The following is a 15846-nucleotide window of genomic DNA, read 5'->3' as shown; positions in this document are numbered from 1 at the left end:
TAAGTAACAGTCTGTTTGTAAACTGGGAATAAGAGTACTCAGTGTCATCATGGGGATAAAATAAGCTAGGCTAGTCCAGAGCTGCCCATATAGCAATAAATGTTTAATAAATACAGGCTGTTGATGTTCAGGCTCTGACATCTTTCGTCCTAAAGATGTTGGTATCATAAAGTGCAAGACCCAACAGGGGGTGGATGGGTGAGAATTTCAAAAGTGTAGCTAGAGCCAAAGCTGGAGATACTGCTTTCTCCATTGAACTCTTTTATGGTCTCGTTTTTCTCTTGAAATCGTATGCAAATGTTTCATTCTATTCCACGGTTCAATTGCTTATCTATTCATATAAAACTGGTATACTCCAAAGCTTTCGGTATCTTTTTTTTTTTTTTGAGACAGACTTTCCCTCTGTCGCCCAGGCTGGAGGGCAGTAGCTCTATCTCGGCTCACTGCAATCTCTGCTCCTGGGTTCAAGCAATTCTCCTGTCTTAGTCTCCGAGCAGCTGGGACTACAGGCACACGTCACCACCCCTGGCTAATTTTTGTATTTTTAGTAGAGACGGGGTTTCACCATATTGGTCAGGCTGGTCTCGAACTCCTGACCTCAGGTGACCCACCCGCTTCGGCCTCCCAAAGTGCTGGGATTACAGGGGTGAGCCACCGCGTCCGGCCGCTTGATGAAACCTATTACAGAATAGATATTTATACATAATATGTAAAATGCGCAGCTAAAACGTTTATCTTACTGCAGTTAGTAGTAAAAACTTTTGAAAGTTACTGTAGGGAAGTGCACTATCCAGACGTGTAATCGGGAGGTACTTGGGTACCCCGCCTTCCAAGGAAACCAATATAGGATCCACCTGCTTTAGTGCCCGTGCCAAAAACCGAGCTCACACCACAGCATCGTGGTTCCTCGCGATGGCAGCGGCCCGCCTGCCCTCCGGGCGGCACCTGGGCAGGCGTCGCACCTCCCGCCTCTGGGTGGGACGGAAGGAAAGCTCGCGCCTCCTGACGTCATCACCGCGCGCCGCTATCTTCGCCTTCTTCCACTTCGCGGGAGAAGTTGTTGGCGCGAATGGATCCTGAGCCCCGATAACGGATTCCTCAACCGGCCGGCCCGCCAGCCAGCCAGCGCCTTCATCCTGGGGCTACGATGGTGAGCCGCTGGGGGAGGCCGTGGGGCTCGGGGTTTGGGGAGGCTTTGCAGGCCTGGTGTGGACGGGGCACTCCTGGTATGCAGGGTGGGGGAGGATGGCGGTGGGTGGTTCCGGAGGCGAGCAAAGGCAGAGAAGGGGCCGCACACTGGGTACTGGACGCAAAACTTTCCTTGCAACGCGGGCTGAAGCTCTGGGCGGCAGCCAGCGCGCAGGGATTTTGTTGCTACGTGTACTTGCACTTCCCCCCCCCCCCCCACTCCTGGGGGAAGGGAGAAAGGAAGAGAGGAAGAAGGATGGATGGTGGTTTTGGGACGCGTTGGTAAAGTTATTTTCTTGTTCGGCCTTTCTCGAACCACAGTTTGAGTACTGCCTAAGGCGTGGATTTCAAGCTTTGGGTCACGAGGGAGAAGAATGTAACAAACTTTTCTTAGGGAATATGTTGTGTAGGGCCTTAAACTTTTATCATTAACAGCTCAGCTTGTCTCATCTCCACTTGTCATTAACGATCACCTGAGCAGTGCTGAGACCGAGGGCATGGAGAGGATATTTTATTTTGTTTAGATGAGTTCATAGGAGCCAAAAGGATAACACGGCTTACTAGGAAAAAGAAGTGCAGCGAATAGAAACAGATGCAAGACATTTGACAGCTGTCGTCCTCTTATCACCTGGTGTTAAAAATAATCTTAAAAAAACCCAAACCTCACTGCATAATTCTGGATAAAACATTCAGACAAATTGAAAGTGAAATAATTATGCAGCCAGCAAAGCAGACATTCCTGATGGTGTGGCAATGGATATGGCTCTGTGTTTGAAATATTTTTAAAGGACAATTTAAAATGTTCCATTAAACTAGAAGATACTTAACAATCCGATATAATTTTTTTCAATCATTGGTCAACTTGTCACAGAGACAACATTCTAGGGGGTGGAAATTTTATGCCACATTGGGAAACGTTGCAGTCCTTTGTGTTTCTTCTCAAAAAAGGGCAACAGTAATGATAGTAGCTACCTTGTACCAACCACCTTCTTTAGGTCAATATGTGAACTGTTGGTTTTTCATTTTTTTTTTTTCATTTCAACCCACATCGATGCAGTTTTACAGACAGTACAAGCATCTTTCTGGAATTTAAACAGTGTGTCATACAACTAGCAGGTGGTTGAACTAGAATTAGAATCTTGGTGTTTCTGACCACCATGCTATACTACCTCGCTATAATGATCATCATTACATTTTGGAGGTCAAGGTACTGTGGTATTTTGGAAACTTGATGAGATTTGGAGTCTTGAAGATGAAGAACGTGGTTATGTTTTAGTTTAATGGTTTATAGATTAATTTATAATTATATTACTATGTTAGTATGGTCTAGTTTAATAGTTATGTGGTCTTGGGCAAGTAAATAGCTTACGTTTAATCTCTTTAAGCTTCTATTTCCTTATCTGTAAGAGGGGAAAATAATAGCTGCCATAGAGATTGTTTTGGGAATTAAGCAAGATGTATAGGTAAAGCTTCCATTCTGGTGCCTGGCATGTTAGGCAACTACCAATGATCTATTTTCTCAGAAAGGACTCTATGGAAAGTTACATAGATTTTAAGAGGCATGGTAGATTCCTGTGTCATTTATGGTGAACATAGCTTGTGTGGTCAATTTTTGATCATTCAGGTCCTTTTACTTTTGGTTCTTTTCTTCCTTTAATACTCCCGTTCATGGTGCAGATAAAAAATAGACCTCTTCTCAGAAAAGAAATAGGTCAAATTAATCAGCTTTGTTGTTAATGGGAAAACGTTCTATGAGGTAGATAAGAATTTTGTATTATATCGATATTTAATTTAGCCCTTCAGTCTCTAGTGCAACAATTAGCAAAACCCTAGACTAAAATTGATTCAACAAATGCTTATTGAACACCTGTGCAAAGTCATAAGACAGTAGTTCTTTTTTTTTTCCTTTCCCTCAAACTGTGTCATTGGGTATGAAGGACAGTAGTTCTCAATCTTTGTTTTAGTTACAGTTTCCTTTGATAAATATAGTGAATGATATGCAAATTTTCTGCCCAGAGACATGCATATAGGCACATACACACTATTTTAAGGGATTGACCTATCTTCTTTTTTTTTCTTTTCTTTTTTTTTTTTTTTAAAGACAAGGTCTTGCTCTGTTGCCCAGGCTGGAGTGCAGTGGTGTAATGATAGCTCACTGCCACCTCTAATTCCCGGGTACAAGCGATCCTTCCACCCTGGCCTCTCAAAGCTTTGGGATTACAGGCATGAGTCACTGTGCTTGGCATATTCACTTCTCTTCTTCTTTTTCTTTTTCTTTTTTTTTTTTTTTTTTGAGAGTCTTGCTGTGTTGCCCAGGCTGGAGTGCAGTGGTGTAGTCTTGGCTTACTGCAACCTCTGCCTCCCAGGTTTAAGCGATTCTCATGCCTCAGCCTCCCCAGTAGCTGGGATTACAGGTGTCTGCCACCATGCCCAGCTATTTTATTTTTTTATATTTAGTAGAGATGAAGTTTCACCATGTTGGCCAGGCTGGTCTGGAACTCCTGGCTTCAAATTGATCCACCTGCCTCGGCCTCTTACAGTGCCGGGATTACAGGTATGAGCCACTATTCCTGGCCTATTCACTTGTCTTCTGAAGCCCATCCATAGACAGCTCTTGCCTTGGAAGCTGCATTGAAAACAAAAATTCTAATTAAAAGTTATCAGTAAAGAAATAAAGTGTATGTATTCACACAGTGGAATACTGTGCAACCTTTATAAAATTGAGAAAACTTTATACTCTGATACGAAACAATTGCCAAAATAAAAATCTCTCTGGAAAGGTACAGAAGGAACCAACTGATAATATTTGTTGCCTCCAGAGATGGGAAGTATGTATCTGAGAGGCAGGATAAGAGGGAGACTTTTTACCCTTTTGAAATTTGAACCACGTGAATATATTATCTACTAAAGGAATAGAAAGAAAATTAAAAGTAAAGAAGCCATGTGGACATTTGAATTTCACTGAGATTTAATTGTTTGCACAAAACTTGAATAAAACCTGACAGATGCCATTTTTAAGAAGTCAGCATATATAATTAATTGGTTGGTATAATTATTGAAAATATGCATAAGATTGAACTAAACACACATGAGACTTAAGGAACAGCCTTTTGAAGAGCTGTGAGGTCAGTTTAAATAAGTTGTGGTCTGAACTGTTTCATTGCTCCACTCCTAGAGGCAGCTTTCACATCATGGTGTACTATGTGGAATGCTCTCCCTGGAGCAGTGCTTGACTTTGTTATAATATCGTTTTTGCCAAATAATATGCTTTTGCCATGCGTACGTATCTGAACTTGGCGTCTAAGGCCCCTACCTACCTCTCTGATTTTCTCTCTCTGTCTTTTGAGTGTGTTAGGTTGGTTCTGTTTCTCTTTTAGAGCTTTTGTTGTTGCTATTTTCTCTTTTCGAAATACTCTCCCTCCACATCCTTGAGTGTCTGCTTTTTTTCATCATTTAAGTTTCTCTTGCCTGATCCAAGGTCAGGAAGATTTATGCTTAAGAGCTTTGTAGTTTTAGCTCTTACATTTAGGACTTTTATCCATTTTTGAGTTAATTTTTATATATTGTGTGAAGTATAGAGGTCCAACTTTATTCTTTTGTATGTGGACATCTAGTTGTCCCAGCATCATTTTTTGAAAAGACTCTTCTTTCTCCATTGAATTATCTTGGCACCCTCGTCAAAAATCAGTTGACTGTAAATGTGAGAGTTGTTTTCTAAACTCCCAGTTCTATTCCATTGATCTGTACATCTATCTGAATGCCAGCAACACACTGCGTTACTGTGGCTTTGTAATAATTTTTGAAGTCAGGAAGTATGTCCTCCACCTTTGTTCTTTTTCAAGATTGTTTAGGCTATTCCATTTCCTTGAATTTCCATATGAATTTTAGAATCAGCAAAGATAAATTTTGATAGAAAATTTATTGAATCTGTAGGCCAATTCAGGGAATATTGCCATCTTAACAATATTAAATCTTCCCATCCATGAATGTGGGATGCCTTCATTTGTTAGGTCTTCAGTTTGTTTAAACAGTATTTTGTAGTTTTTCATAGTATGAGTTTTACACTTCATTTGTTAAATATATTCCTAAGTATTTTATTCTTTTTGGTGATTTTTTAAGTGGAACTGCTTTCTTTTTTTTTTTTCTTTTGAGACGGAGTCTCACTCTGTCCCCCACACTGGAGTGCAGTGGCACAATCTCGGCTTACTACAAGCTCTGCCTCCCAGGTTCATGCCATTCTCCTGCCTCAGCCTCCTGAGTAGCTGGGACTACAGGCACCCGCCACCATGCCCGGCTAATTTTTTGTATTTTTAGTAGAGACAGGGTTTCACCGTGTTAGCCAGGATGGTCTCGATCTCCTGACCTCGTGATCCACCCGCCTCAGCCTTCCAAAGTACAGGATTACAGATGTGAGCCACCGCGCCCGGCCAGAACTGCTTTCCTAATTTCATTTTTGGATTGTTTATTGCAAAAGTATACAGAAATACAATTGATTTTTGTATATTGATCTTGTATCCTTGCTGAACTCATTATTCAAAGTGTTTAGTGGATTTCTTATGTTTTTCTGTAAGATTGTTTCATCTGAAAACACATGGGTTTACTTCTTGTTCAATGTAGGTGGCTTTTATTTCATTTTATTGCCTAATTCTTTTGCTAGAAACTCGACAACATTGAGTACAAGTGGCAAGAGCAGACATATTTTTTCCTATTTTTAGGGGGAAAGCCCTCCAACCACTTACTTTTTGCTTCCAAAGTATGAGGCCTTAATATAATTTTAAATATTTTCTTTATTTGTTTATTGATTGATTGATTGAAACGGAGTCTCGCTGTTACCCAGGCTGGAGTGCAGTGGCATGATACCAGCTCACTGCAACCTCCACCTCCCAGGTTCAAGCGATTCTCCTGCCTCAGCCTCCCAAGTAGCTGGGACTACAGGCATGTGCCACCACAACTGACTGTTTTTTCTGTTTTTAGCAGACGGGGTTTTGTCCTGTTGGCCAGGCTGGTCTCAAGCTCCTGGCCTCAGGTAATCTGTCCGCCTCAGCCTCCCAAAGTGCTGAGATTACAGGTGTGAGCCACTGTGCCTGGCTTAAATACTTTAAAATTATTTCATGATTTTCTTTTCTGTCCTCCCACTAGTTAAATCATTTTATAATTTATTCAGATATATGATTTTGCATTTTAGTGATTTTTAGGATAAAATATTTTTATACTTGGATAGACTTGTGAAGTATGTTGATGATAATCAATTTCTGCTCATGGATTTGATGGGCTTTTAAAAAATATTAACCAGAAATACTTGTATTTCTTTATTACTTTCAAAATAGAGAAGTAAAACCAAAATACAGTATTTTGTCAACCACTCTGCAGTGTACTGCGGTACTTATTTTGCATAAAACTGTGTACTCTTCAAAGATAAAATGAACACATAATTTGCTTTCTCTTCTTTTTTTTTTTTTGAGGTGGAGTCTCGCTCTGTTGCCCAGGCTAGAGCGTAGTGGTACAATCTCAGCTCACTGCAACCTCTGCTTCCCAGGTTCAAGCAATTCTCTTGCCTCAGCCTCCAAGTAGCTGGAACTGCAGGTGCTCGCCTGTATTTTGAAATACAAAAATCACCAGCTGATTTTTATATTTTGTTTTGTTTTATTTATTTTTTTTATAGAGATGGAGTCTCGCCTTGTCACCCAGGCTGCAGTGCAGTGGCGTGATCTTGGCTCACTGCCAACCTCTGCTGCCCTGATTCAAGCGATTCTCTTGCCTCAGCCTCCCGAGTAACTGGGACTACAGGCATGTGCCACCACATCTGGCTAACTTTTTTGTGTTTTTAGTAAAGATGGGGTTTCCCCATGTTGGCCAGTCTGTTCTCGAACTCCTGACCTCTGGCGATCTGCCTGCCTCTGCCTCCCAAAGTGCTGGGATTATAGGGGTGAGCCACCGCACCTGGCCAATTTCTGTATTTTCAGTAGTGATGAGGTTTCACTATGTTGGCCAGGCTGGTCTCGAACTCCTGACCTCAAGCCATCCACCCGCCTTGGCCTCCGAAAGTGCTGGGATTAAGGTGTGAGCCACCGCACCCGGCCAAAAAAAGAAAATATTTTTGTGTTGCCTTCGTTTTTATTTATTAACTATTATTTTTAAATTTTTTATTTCCATGGGTTTTTGGGGAACAGGTGAGATTTTGGTGCATCCATCACCTGAGTAGTATGTATGAATCCAGTTTGTAGTCTTTTATCCCTCACTTCCTTCCCACCGGTTCCCTGACTCCCTAGAGTCCATTGTATTATTATTATTATTTTTTTGTTTCTGAGGGAGTCTTGCTCTGTCCCCCAGGCTGGAGTGCAGTGGTGATCTCGGCTCACTGCAAGCTCCACCTCCCAGGTTCACCCCTTTCTCCTGCCTCAGCCTCCTGAGTAGCTGGGACTACAGGCTCCTGCCACCATGCCCAGCTAATTTTTTGTATTTTTGGTAGAGACGGGGTTTCACCGTGTTAGCCAGGATGGTCTCAATCTCCTGACCTTGTGATCCATCCGCCTCGGCCTCCCAAAGTGCTGCGCCCAGCCCATTGTATTGTTCTTATGCCTTTGCATCCTCATAGCTTAGCTCCCACTTATAAGTGAGTGAGAACATACAATGTTTGATTTTTCATTCCTGAGTTACTTCACTTAGAATAATAGTCTCCAGTTCCATCTGGGTTGCTGCGAATGCCATTAATTTATTCCTTTTTATGGTTCAGTAGTATTCCATTGTGTGTGTATGTATATATATGTATATATATATCCCACAGTTTTTCTATCTACTTGTTGATTGATGGGCTGAATGACTTAATATTTTAAAAGAGCTCAAATCATTGCATGGCACAGAGTGAGGCCTCTAGAAAGGTGTGTTAAGTAAACAAATGAAGTCCTGAATCAGGGCAGTGGCAGTGGGAATAGAGGGGAGAAGACAGCAGTATTTGTGAGATAGTTTAGGTTGGATGATTAGGTGGAAGGTCAGAGTGAGAAGGAAAAGCCGTGGCCATGTTTCTGTTTTGGGTGAATGGTGGTACTGTGCATGGAGATGGGGAATAAAGGGAGAGAAGCAAGTCCCAGCTGAAGATGAATTTAGTTGAGGACATTATTAGTTGGAGGTACCTTTGGGGGATTTGCACAGAGATGGATTTGGCTGCATGTTGGCTGCATGAATATGGAGTTCAGAGCTGGTCTGGAGAAACAGACATGAGATTTAGGAAGTATCAGTATGTACATAAGTGGTACTGGGGTTAAGTAGGTGTGAGTTAGTTCGCACAGTGTGAGTGTGTGGTTCCGGAGTTTTGACTTGGGATTCCCAATAGGCTTTAGGGGAAAACCCCTAACATTGGATACAAAGTTTTGTGTAAATGTTTGTTTTTTCATGTATCTGTGGAAAATATATGTACTTTCATCCACAAAAGCATAAAAACAATTGGCATGATGAGTGGGAGAGCACCTGCTTTGTTTCCTTGGCACACATTTTGGCTTATTTTAATAAATGAGCAACTTGTTGCAGGTATTGACAGCTTCCTTCACTAGCATATAAGCTCTGTAACGGCAGGGGCCACAAGGAGAGGGAACTGCTGTATAACGTGTGGCTCACGGTGCGTTTTCCACAAATATTAGAGGAATGAATAAGTACAAGTAAACTTTATATTTCCACTAAAAATATAAATAAACTAGAAGGTAAAACTTCCTGGTATAAAAACATCTCTAGCACTGTTGCATGACTTTATATCTAAGCTATTAAAACACTTAGTGACGAATAATATAGCCTAGAGAAATACAGTTATTTTATGATGTTGTAGGTCTCTTTTCAGTTTGGACTTAATTTCTTTTTTTTTGAAACGGAATTTCACTCTTGCCCAGGCTGGAGTGCAATGGCGTGATCTCGGCTCACCGCAACCTCCGCCTCCTGGGTGCAAGCAATTCTCCTGTCTCAGCCTCCCGAGTAGCTGGGATTACAGGTGTGCACCACTATGCCCGGCTAATTTTGCATTTTTAGTAGAAACAGGGCTTCTCCATGTAGGTCAGGCTGGTCTTGAACTCCTGACCTCAGGTGGTCCACACATCTCGGCCTCCCAAAGTGCTGGGATTACAGGTGTGAGCCGCCGCACCCGGCCCGGTTGGACTTAATTTCTGTGTTCATTTAAGTAGTTTAAATTTGATTTTTTTTGGCTCAGAAGTCAGTTGTAAAAAGCTAGCTTCTGGGCTGGGCTTTGTGGCTCACGCCTGTAATCCTGGCACTTTGGGAGGCGGATTGTGAGGTCAGGAGTTCGAGACCAGCCTGGCCAGCATAGTGAAACCCTGTCTCTACTAAAAATACAGAAAAATTAGCTGGGTATGGTGGTGGGCGCCTGTAATCCCAGCTACTCGGGAGACTGAGGCAGGACAAGTGCGTGAACCTGGGAGGTGGAGCTTGCAGTGAGCTGAAATCGCCCCACTGCACTCCAGCCTGGGCGACAGTGGGAGACTCTGTATCAAGAAAAAAAAAAAAAAGTTAGCTCCTGGATGAATAAAAACCATAATCAGAGTACATTAGCCCTGGTGAAAATGTCAAAATTCTGAAATAAACCATTAGATCAGGCATAAACAGTCTCAAATGCTTTAGTTATGCAGGTATGAAAACATAACTTATTTTTTTAAACCTAATTTAGGTAATTGTTTCAATTTGCTATTTAATATGCCTGTGTCGGTTTGTATTTTTGGATCAGGTGCTTGGAAACTTCTGTGATAGAGTGTTTCATTGAATGCGTAAAGTTCAGTGATAGTAAATATTATGACTTCAGAATCTTATACTTCCCCCTTGTCACAACAGCAGTAGAAATGGGTCTTTTTGCTCTCATGGGAGTGGCCTCGCAGGTAGACTTAACAGATACTGGAGTGAGTAGGGGAAGTAATTTCTATTCTCTGTTTCTGTTCACTCAGTGTGCTTTATTTCATCTTTTCTTTCTTTTCTGTGCTCTGCTTTGTTTTCTAAAGACAGATTAAAGAAAGATTAGGAACAGAAAGTAGAATGAAAGCTTCACAAGAACAGAGACCTAGCGTCTTTTGTTTATCCCAAGCATCAAGAATAGTTCCTGGTCCATAAAAGGCTCTGAGTAAATATTTCTTGAATGGATAAATGAATGATTGAATGAAAAGAGTTGATGCGGGCTCTTAAAATTCTTCCTAGCTAGAACTTGTTACTGTTCAAAGGTTTTTCAGACCACACTTACATTTCACTCACCAGTGTTTTCCTCAGAGAAGGTTTTGAGACCCATTCTAGACTGTTAAATTAGTAACATCAATTATAAATCTAGAGATATTTCTGATTTCTTTAAAAAAACTTATTTGTCTGGCTTAAAACAATGTTTAAAGAAGAGGAAATGTCCTAATAAAAGTGAAAGTATATTTTTGTTTTTTGTAGCCACATTATTGTAATATGAGAGTAACAGAAAATCAGTTATAGAAACTCAATTTTATTAACTCAGAAATACTATATAATCAGCATTAATTTAATACCTTCTTAAAATTTCTTAGGTAAAGTCATAGCACAAAGTTAATCCCAATTAAAGATTCTTTTAATACATAATCTTTAAAAACAAATCTACCATTAATTTTGTTTTACATAATCAAGAACCTCTCTTTCTGAGTGCAGTTGTGAAGGTCAGTGGCCTGAGAAATAACAGTTCATGTGTTCAATGAATTTTTTTTTTTTTTTTTTTAAACGGAGTTTTGCACTATTTCTCTAGGCTGGAGTGCAGTGGTATGATCTTGGCCCACTGCAACCTCCGCCTCCCGGGTTCAAGTGATTCTCCTGCCTCAGTCTCCTGAGTAGCTGGGATTACAGGCACGCACTACCACGCCCAGCTAATTTTTGTATTTTTAGTAGAGATGGGGTTTTGCCACGTTGGTCAGGACGGTCTGGAACTCCTGACCTTGTGATCTACCTGCCTCGGCCTCCCAAAGTGCTGGTTTACAGGTGTGAGCCATCACGCCCTGCCGACTATTTCTTTTAGAAATGAAATTACTGGGCAAAGGGTATGTACCTTTAAAATTTTGATAAGTGTGGCTAGATTGCCTTCCATAAAGGTTATACCAGTTTTTTTTTTAAGATGAAGTCTCGCTCTGTCACCAGGCCAGAGTGCAGTGGCATGATCTCCGCTCACTGCAACCTCTACCTCCTGGGTTCAAGCGATTCTCCTGCCTCAGCTTCCCAAGTCGCTGGGACTACAGGTGTGCGCCACCATGTCCAGCTAATTTTTGTATTTTTAGTAGAGATGGGGTTTCACCATGTTGGCCAGGATGGTCTCGATCTCTTGACCTCATGATCCACCCGCCTCAGCCTCCCAAAGTGCTGGGATTACAGGCATGAGCCATCGTACCCGGCCGAGGTTATACCAGTTTTTACTTCTGTCAGCAGTAAGAGTGCGTGAGCATCTGTTTCCTCACATCCTTGACAGATATGGGCATTATCAGTCTTTTAAAACTTAGGGGAAAATGATCAAGTTTTAATGTATCTGCTTATTTGTGACGTCTAGTATTTTTTGTGTTTGTTGGTTATTTGCATTTATTTTATACTTTGCCTATTAGGAGCTTTTATTTATTTTTCTATTGATTGGGTTATCTTTTATTGATTTGTAGGAACCCTTTTTTACATGTTTTGTGTGTGTGTGTGTGTGTGTGTGTGTGTGTGTGTGTTTGTTTTAAGATAGGGTATTGCTCTGTTGGCCGGGTTAGAGTACTGTGGTTTGATGGTCATGGCTCACTGCAGCCTCAAACTCTTGGTGCACAAGTGATCCTCCCACCTCAGCCTTCTGAGTAGCTGGGACTACAGGCATGCAGGCATGTGTCACCACACCAAGCTGATTTTTTTTTTTTTAAATTTGTAGAGATGGGGGTCTCCCTGTGTTGCCCGGGCTGGTATTGAACTCTTGGGCTCAAATGATCCTCCCGCCTTGGCCTCTCAAAGTGTTGGGATTACAGGCGTGGGCCACCACACCTGGCCTGTTGTAGAGAGAGAGAGAGAGATATATATATATATATATATTTTTTTTTTTTTCGAGACGAGTGTCGCTCTGTTGCCCAGACTGGAGTGCAGAGGGGCATTCTCGGCTCACTGCAACCTCTGCCTCCAAGGTTCAAGGGATTCTTGTGCCTCAGCCCCCTGAGTAGCTAGGATTACAGGCGTGCACCACCACACCTGACCAATTTTTGTATTTTTAGTAGAGACAGGGTTTTGCTATGTTGGCCAGGCTGGTCTCAAACTGCTGGTCTCAAGCAGTCCACCTGCCTCGGCCTCAAAAGTGCTGGAAATACAGGCGTGAGCCACTGCGTCCAGCCTGTTGTAGATATTTTTAAGTTAGTTGCTTTTTTTTTTTTTTTTTTTTTTTTTTTTTTGAGATAGTTTCACTATGTTGTCCAGGTTGAACTTGAACTCCTGGGTTCAAGCAATCCTCTTGTCTCAGCCTCTCTGGTAGCTGGGACTATAGGTGTGCACCACAGTGCCCAGCTCTGTTGCTTGCATTTTAACTTTGTTTATGGCACTTTTATTTTTGTGTAGTAAAATCTACCTTTCTTTAGGGATGGTTTCTGGCCTTGATGTTCTGCTTTGAGGGCCTTCCACTTGCCAAGATTGAAAAATAAATACAAACATTTGTTCCTTTCTCCACTCATATGCTCAACAAGAATTATTCTATGCAGGCAAGAGAAATGTTTAGATCCATTATTTGGGAGTTAGACTTGTTTTTCTGCATTTCATGAAGTCTTTGAAGGTCTAGAACACTGGACAGCAAATGTTAATTGGAAGAGTCAGGTGAAGTCACACACTATAAATTAAGGACAAATTGCTGACCTTTGCCTCTTAGATGTTTACACCCCAGATGACTGCTCACACTGGAGATAGTTCTAAAAAAGTATGAGTAAAATGACTTCCATTCTGATGAAAATTATTTTCTAAAAACTTTGATTTTTGGTGTATACTAAGTTAGGTTAGGATGCTGCAATTTCTTTAACTCTTACGTTGCCATCAGAGTATGGGGTAGTTTAGGGGAGTAGGGTAAAGTAATGCAAAAGGAAAGAAAGGAGGATGTGAGTGGAAATAATTACGTAGGGAGGAAATGGTGTAACAGTGCTAAGGAGTGGCAGTGCAGATTTTTGTGCAGACAAAACCCAGACAACTCAATGTTACCAGTAGCTGGATGTTCTGAATTACATTTTGTTTTCTTTCTCTTCTCAGTTTTAAGCATTTTTGGTCTGAAAACAGGTTGAAAACCACCACTTGCTTTAACCAGGTTATTAATTTACAGTTTGGTTATTTCCATGGCACACATGCACTATCATTCTGTCTTTCTCTGTGTGTATGTGTTTAAACAATCACTACTTTTTATTTTTATTTTTAAAATGTTTCCATCTATGAGCTCACTTAGAACAGTCACGATTGTTTGAGTGAAGAATCACTGTGTAATTTCAAAAAAGTGAAACTGATGTGAAACTCATTTGCTCCAGAAGCAATAAAGTAGTTGTCAGCCTCAGACTTGATTCTCTGTAATTATAGGAAAGAGGGTGGTTTTCTTTATTGTTCTTCTCCTCTTTAGCATCTGACACAGATGTCTCAGTTTCATAGCTGAGACACCCATTCTGTAAGCAGTATCTTTTAAACTTAGATTTAATTAGGATGGATTTGTAACTAGGAGATTTACAAAAGAGGATATATGTAAAGCCAGAGAAGTCTTTAATCCTTTTTTTAAATATTTGTTTATTTTGACCGGGCGCGGTGGCTCAAGCCTGTAATCCCAGCACTTTGGGAGGCCGAGACGGGCCGATCACAAGGTCAGGAGATCGAGACCATCCTGGCTAACCCGGTGAAACCCCGTCTCTACTAAAAATACAAAAAATTAGCCGGGCGAGGTGGCAGGCGCCTGTAGTCCCAGCTACTCGGGAGGCTGAGGCAGGAGAATGGTGTGAACCCAGGAGGCGGAGCTTGCAGTGAGCTGAGATCCGGTCACTGCACTCCAGTTTGGGCGATAGAGCAAGACTCCGTCTCAAAAAAAAAAAAAATTATTTATTTACTTATTTTTGAGACAAAGTCTCATTGTGTCACCTAGGCTGGAGTGCAGTGGTGCAATCTCACCACACTGCAACTTCTGCCTCCCAGGTTCAAGCGATTCTTGTGCTCCAGTCTTCTGAGTAGTTGGATTATAGGCGTGTGCCACCATGCCTGGCTAATTTTCAGATTTTTGGTAGAAATGGGTTTTCACCATGTTGACCAGGCTGGTCTTGAACTGGCCTCAAGTGATTGTTTTGCATCGACTTCCCAAAGTGCTGGGATTACAGGCAAGAACTACCTTGCCTGACCTTTTAAAAAAATTATTTAACATGCTATGTACCTCAATTATCTGCTTTGTTTATTGGCTTAGCCACAAAGTTACTTGTGTGTGTGTGTTTGTGTGTGTGTTTCACACTTATCTGGGATTTTTGACATTGTAAGAGTATAACAATTATTGTCAGGATCTAGGAAATAATTGCTAACTTTTAAACTTTACAAAGTACTTTTGCAGGCATTTCTCTCATGCAATAAAGAGAGGTAGGCTATAAGGATAAAAAGTGATAAAAACTGGTGATTACAACTATCAAGAATAGGAAGAGGGAAAATGATACAGGTGGTTCTTAAACCCAGTTCTTTGGAATTCAGATCCTATGTTCTCATTATTTTTTCTTCCTTATACCCTTTTCTATAAGCAGAGATAATGATAAACGGAGTGTTTCAGTAATATAAAGGGATGATAGTTCAGAAATGAGATGAGGGGAAGATTTTTACTGAGCCAGAATTGTGGTAGATGCATAATTAATCCACATAAAGGGTCAGTATTAGTCCCACTTTACTGAGGAGAAAACAGATAATACACAGTAGCTTGCCCAAAATCACACAGGTAGAAAACACTAGAGCACAGATTTGAATTAAGGCTTCCGATTCTAAGGTCTGTTCCCTTTCCTCTATACCGCAATTTCTTAAACTAAATTTTAGAGAGGTGGGGAAGACTATGCAAAGGTTAGGAAAAGTGATTGATTTTAATTGTAATTAAATACAATTACATTGTAAATGTTTCAGTATGATTAATTTGAATTCTGTGGTTTAACAAGGGAGTGATTAAAGAGCGTATTGTAATAAGCATCAAAGGTTTTTTTTTCTTCAGAATGTTGAACAATCATATAAAGGAAAACAATTAGGAGGTTTTTAGTTGCCAGGAATGATTAGGGTTGTGAGAGTTATTCTTCTTTCAGACTGGAGTATACGTTCCACCGACAAGGATCATATTCTCCAACTTTGTCTTCTCCCCAGTTGTGCCTGGGATGATGGGATGTGGATGTGTATGTGCATGCATGATCAATAATAAGTAACTGCTACTTGCCTCTTTAGTAACTCTGCTGTCATTAGCAAAAATATCACTTGCTTATTTTGGTCTGTTTTTGGCCTGATTCTGAGAATTTATATTACTTTTCATTAGACCAATTATTCTTTTTTTTTTTTGAGACGGAGTCTCGCTATGTCTCCCAGGCAGGCTGGAGTGCAGTGTGGTGTGACCTGGGCTCACTGCAACCTCTGCCTCCTGGGTTCAAGCAATTCTGCTCCCTCAGACTCCCAAGTAGCTGGAATTACAGGCACCTG

The 15846-nt window shown here is 41.1% G+C and overlaps 1 protein-coding gene across 2 annotated transcripts in view; it reads left to right on the top strand.

Annotated features, from left to right (window-relative positions):
- Positions 1-281: 281 nt before the first annotated feature.
- Positions 282-15846, top strand: part of RFC1 (replication factor C (activator 1) 1, 145kDa) — a 77366-nt gene continuing 61801 nt past the window's right edge. For both annotated transcript variants that reach the window (XM_011983543.1, XM_011983542.1), the window contains exon 1: positions 282-1150. In XM_011983543.1, coding sequence (XP_011838933.1) covers positions 1148-1150 — 3 coding nt within the window. In that variant the 5' untranslated portion in view covers positions 282-1147. The remainder of the gene's footprint in view (positions 1151-15846) is intronic.

The sequence above is a fragment of the Mandrillus leucophaeus genome, unplaced genomic scaffold (assembly GCF_000951045.1).
Source record: "Mandrillus leucophaeus isolate KB7577 unplaced genomic scaffold, Mleu.le_1.0 Scaffold251, whole genome shotgun sequence".
Taxonomy (NCBI): Eukaryota; Metazoa; Chordata; class Mammalia; order Primates; family Cercopithecidae; genus Mandrillus; species Mandrillus leucophaeus.
The sequence above is the reverse complement of the archived record's forward strand: the minus strand, read 5'-3'. Positions and strand labels throughout refer to the sequence as shown.